The 4,920-nt window shown below is 41.5% G+C and overlaps 1 protein-coding gene across 1 annotated transcript; it reads right to left on the bottom strand.

Moving 5' to 3' along the window:
- Positions 1-271: 271 nt before the first annotated feature.
- LOC101753237 lies at positions 272-3,000 on the bottom strand. The gene is made up of 4 exons (XM_012844507.2): positions 2,365-3,000; positions 1,222-1,292; positions 607-851; positions 272-310 (listed from the first exon to the last, which is right to left on the bottom strand). The coding sequence occupies exons 1-4, from the start codon at positions 2,970-2,972 to the stop codon at positions 272-274; spliced, it is 963 nt and encodes a 320-aa protein (XP_012699961.1). The 5' UTR covers positions 2,973-3,000.
- Between the last annotated feature and the right edge of the window lie 1,920 nt (positions 3,001-4,920).

Genomic DNA, 4,920 nt, shown 5'->3' with positions numbered 1-4,920 from the left:
ATAGATAATAAGCCATGAGTGCAACATCACAAGTCACAAAGCAAGTACAATCTGTAACTTGTATCAACCACCAAATTACCATGAGTGCAACATCACAACTCACAAAGCAAGTACAATATGTAACTTAGTGTAAGAGATTTAGCTAGTAAAATATGCCAATAAACTGCTATTCAACATCCTATCTTTTCATGCTCCTCAACCCTCATTGATTCTGACAAAAAAGAACAGTAGCTAATATTGAAAAGTCCAATTGAAACAGAAGTTGTGTTCATCATGTGAAGTGGGCACAAGCTGCACTTGAGGCAGACAACTGCAGCAAAAAACATGTAACATTAGTGACATTAGACATGTAATAGACAGGAATGGATGCAAACACAGCCAAGTTACTATTCAGCCAATGTTGTTGTCATCTAAAGCTTGCTGTTTCCCTGAATGAATGCATGCTGACTTGGATAAATGTGTGTTGGTAGATGAGGCTTTATACTAAGAAAGGAAACGTACCATTACAATCTTTTTCTTCAACCAAATCAGTCGGACACTTGGATTTTTTGTACCCACCAATATTTTTCTGTTCGTTTCACTTTGGAAAACTTCATTTGCATCTACCTTTTGTTCATCCGATAGCTCTTCCATGGTATCCACAATATCAATACATTTCTCTATTGAGTAGTCTTCTTCACGTCTCTTCTTCTCTTCTAACTTTTCTAGAGTTTTTTCAATCTGATCCTTTCTAAAGTCAATGTAATCCCTAAGTTTTGCAGCCATCTGACTTTGTTTGCATTTCTTTCCACCGGTAACATTTTGATCCTCTAAATTACGACTAGCTGGAGCAGATTGAACTTCTATGCTTTCTACACCACCAAGATCAAAACTGAGTGGAATTATACCAATAGAAGCCATGCTATGATTACTTTGCTCTGAGATACTTGTTTGGGGATTGGGTTCAGCTGGCAACTCACTACTTTTGGGAGCGGGTTCAGGTCGCAACTCAGTTCTTCGTGGTGGTGGCTGAATTGATGTAAAATTTTAATCCCCCATGACCACACTTCCTATGAAATAAAAAATTAAGGTAACAATATCAACATCTTAGCATCTACAATAGCGAGAGTTCAAACTAGAAACATGATCTACAATGAAGTGACTCTCTAAAGCACCATCCACACCACAGCACTAGAACAAGAATAAGAATAGAGGTAATGAACAGCAAGATGAAAGCATTACCTTCATACAATAATTCCAAGTTGTTATATAAAGGAAATGGCTTCTTGCAGAACTTGACATTTGTGGTTATCCTATTGAAGTACAACAAAAACATATGATTAGATGGTTTGTATAAAGGTTAGCTGTTATATAAAGGGATGTTATATAAAGTTGATTCTCCATTTGGGAGACCTAATCTTAATCAACTTTTCCCAACCTTTTGGTTCTGCAATGATCATATCCAAAGTGTTGTTCCAGCCAACACCACTTTTTCTCGCTTCTTTTATTATCTTATAGTTTCCTTTTAGCTCTTTCTCCATTTCTTGCACTTGCTTCTTTGTGAAATGTATCGTTGGAAACATATCATTGAATATGTTTGTGATATTCCTCCAACCTTCAGTTGTCCACCCATTTTGTCCCTTAAACGTTGGGATGTTTGCAAGCTCTTTCAGAATATCCACAAGTCCCTTTTCATACATGTAGTTCCATGTAGCCCTTTCCGTTAACATGGCTGCAAGAAATAAATAAGATTAGAAAAAGGTTGTCATGAAAACAATATAGAAATAAGTAATGAAGGAAAAAAACAATACAGGCTGTCATAAAAACATTTATGCTTCACCTAATTATTACGGGCAGCCCACATCTGAAGAGCAATTTGGTCTCGTAGGGTGCTTCCTTCATTTGATTGCAGGGCAACTCAACATAACCAGATAGGTTGATATTATTTGGTCGGTGATCCAGCCACCTATCATCCCCATTTAGCCCTCTAATGAGATTATGAAATATGTAGCTACCGCTGGAATTTTAATTTGGTTCTCTATTGGATGAAATGTCCCAACTTTGAGGATTGGAAACCGCTTTTTTAGCACGCAGAAGGACCTTTCAATATGATTGCATAGCTGCGCATGCCGATGGTTGAACAATTCTTTATAATTTGCATATTGATTTCCATGTCTCCTAGACTCACTAAGGTGATACCTAACTCCTCGGTATGGAGCAATGATTGAGGAAGTATTTGCGTATCCACCATCTACAAGGTAGAACTTTCCCACAGGCACATGAAAACCCTTCGCACGTGCAGACCGTAGGACCCCTGCATCGGATGCAGATCCTTCCCAACCACATGAGATGAAAGTGAAATTTAAATCAAAGTCACATGCACACATGACGTTCTGTGACAAGGTTCCTTTTCTATTTCTGTAGGGAGCAGCTCTTTCTTGTGCAATGGTGATAGGAACATGAGTGCCATCAATAGCCCCAACGCAGTTCTGGAAGAAAGGCATAAAGTGAGGGTCTGATGCAATCTTCACATGTGTATGGTTCACATTTGGGAGCTTCAAGAATCTATGAGTCAATGCTGGAATTATATCGAAAAACTCTGTTATTTTCCTATGAATTGTCTCACCACTATGTTGGAATTCCTTTTTTAGCCTATCGATGCTTGCATTATGAGAGAGCATGAACATAAACATTCCCAGCTGCTCCTCAACTCTAACACCACGGGTGTCACATAATAAGTTCTCCACTCTAAGATAATTTGCTATAACTCTAAATATCTCAGGCTCCATCCTGAACTCCACTTTGCACCAATTCTCGTGGCCTTCCAAGATTTGTATGACCTTTTTAACACCAGGCAGAGTTGAGCTGTGCTCCGGCCTTTTCTCCTCATATAAACACTGCTGAAGAGCAGGGACCATAACTAGGAATAGCTCGTCATCCTCTTCTTCCTCCTCTAGCATGAATCTCCTAACTTCATTCTCCCAAGATTCCATTATCTATATGTATGTATATGGTAAGGCAAGTAAACTATGTTACTCAAATGCATATGGTCTAGAAAAAAAAAGAAAAAGCTCACATGTTCTTACAAATTTAGATGAAAAAGAAAAAGAAAAAGCTTCCAAACCCTGACTCATGAAGCACAAGAGATACATTAAGCATGCACTGTCGTGAAGTAATGTTCTTACATATTTAGATGAAAAAACATCATCTATATGCATTTGGAGAAGCAGCAGTATAATTTGATGATTGAAGCAGCAGTATAATTTGAAATATATATTATCAGTACTAATATTATGAATTTGTAATCTTGAGCAGCAATCAAAGCTTGATCTAGGTGCCTGCATCACCCATCATCCAACAATTTTCCTACAATACCAATTGTTACAAAACTAACCTACAAACAAACAATAAAGCATGAAGCTGTAAATAAATGTACCATCGAGACCGCTCAAAGTACTCAATTTCAAAGGGAAGAGGGGACATGAAGTCGTCATAGATAAAGGTGTTATAACTCATAATGCAAGGATAAACAGAAAAAAAAGAGAGAGACTCGTTCCAGTATTTTGCTAATGACTATAGATGCATGGTGGTTCCTAGTTGCATGACTTCTACATCATGACTCCTTTCGAAGTGACCAATGTGAAAACTGTCAAATCTTTGATTGCAACAGGAGTGTAGGCTGAAGCTTAGTAGGCAACAAATTCCAAGCAGGCAATCATAGCAAGCCATGGCCTTATTGGTCTATCCACAAGTAAAGATTGCTTACATAGCACCACAATAAGGCAGGCAACCAGCAGCATACAGGCAAAGCAATCTATGCCCGGAACCGCAACTGGATCTAGGGAGGAAAAGGAGGAGAAAGGAAGGGCTCACCTTTGGGACGAGGCAAGGCAGGGAAGTCACAGAGTAGTGGATGGAGAGGCGGCGGGGAAGTCACCGGATCATGGAGATCGAGCCAGCCGGGGATGGAGAGGCGGCAGCGGCGAGCCGCAGGGAGGCGAAGTGGCGCGCAAGGAGGAGGAGCGACGCGCAGGGAGGTGGAGGGAGGCGAAGGTGGCGCATCGTGAGAGAGAGGACGGGGAGGACACGCCCGACGTCCGCTGGTGGGAGAGCTCCGCCCCGTGAAAAACGGGTGGGTCGGGTGGGGGAGCCCGTTCGAGAGGGTTTCCAAAGACCGGATCAATTTGGTCCGTGGCTGATTCTCCATGGGGGCTTTCAGCCCAGGGAAATGCTGGGATCCCGAAGGGGATTTGCGCTCCCAGAGGGGCCCCAAAAGTTCCATACGAGACCCCACAGCATGTGAGTTTTCAGCATCTCGCCCTTTAATCCACAAAGGCCCGATGTGGAGAGAGTAGTGTATCTTCTCTAGAACTTGATTCGACAGAATGGCAAAGGTAATGTGCAGTGAACGTGAAGTAATCATGCTGTAGTATGAACAGCGCCCTAGATCGAGAGTCCCCTCCAATATTAGGCCCGTCACATTGCAGGCCATTTGACCTTAGACTTAGCCGTGTGTGTGCGAGTCTTCCTGGCATGCAAATCCAAGAAACAAAGCACTTTCAGGGATGGATGCACGCTCACTCAAGCATGGACTACCGTTGTCAAAAAAGGAATGTAAATGGAACATCCCCTCCACCCCCCCCCCTTTTTTTTTTAACTTGTCGGTGCTGAAAACCTGCCAGTTTGGACGAGTTTGAACTGCTGCATGCCACAAAGCTAAGCAATCCAATAAACAACGGCCAGAGACATCTGCCTGTCCCCCTCCTCACATCATCATGCCCTGTGATAAAAAGATTCTGACTTTGCCATTTGTTTGGCCACACCTTTAATTTGCCTTGTTTATGGAAGACATGCTTTGAATATGTCAACATTTTTTATGGTAAAATGTTCTGCTTAAACGTTACAGGCAAACATCGACGACCTGAAAAAACGAATTCATAC

The sequence above is a fragment of the Setaria italica genome, chromosome III (genome assembly GCF_000263155.2).
Source record: "Setaria italica strain Yugu1 chromosome III, Setaria_italica_v2.0, whole genome shotgun sequence".
In the NCBI taxonomy this organism is placed as follows: Eukaryota; Viridiplantae; Streptophyta; class Magnoliopsida; order Poales; family Poaceae; genus Setaria; species Setaria italica.
The sequence above is the reverse complement of the archived record's forward strand: the minus strand, read 5'-3'. Positions and strand labels throughout refer to the sequence as shown.

Excerpts from the sequence above, each read along its gene's own strand:
- LOC101753237 (XM_012844507.2), bottom strand. The coding sequence starts at position 2,972 with ATGGAATCTTGGGAGAATGAAGTTAGGAGATTCATGCTAGAGGAGGAA. Across the intron at positions 1,293-2,364 it reads ACCTTGTCACAGAACGTCAT|GATAACCACAAATGTCAAGT; the intron begins GTGTGCATGTGA and ends GTACTTCAATAG. Across the intron at positions 311-606 it reads AGCTATCGGATGAACAAAAG|TTGTCTGCCTCAAGTGCAGC; the intron begins GTAGATGCAAAT and ends TTTTTGCTGCAG.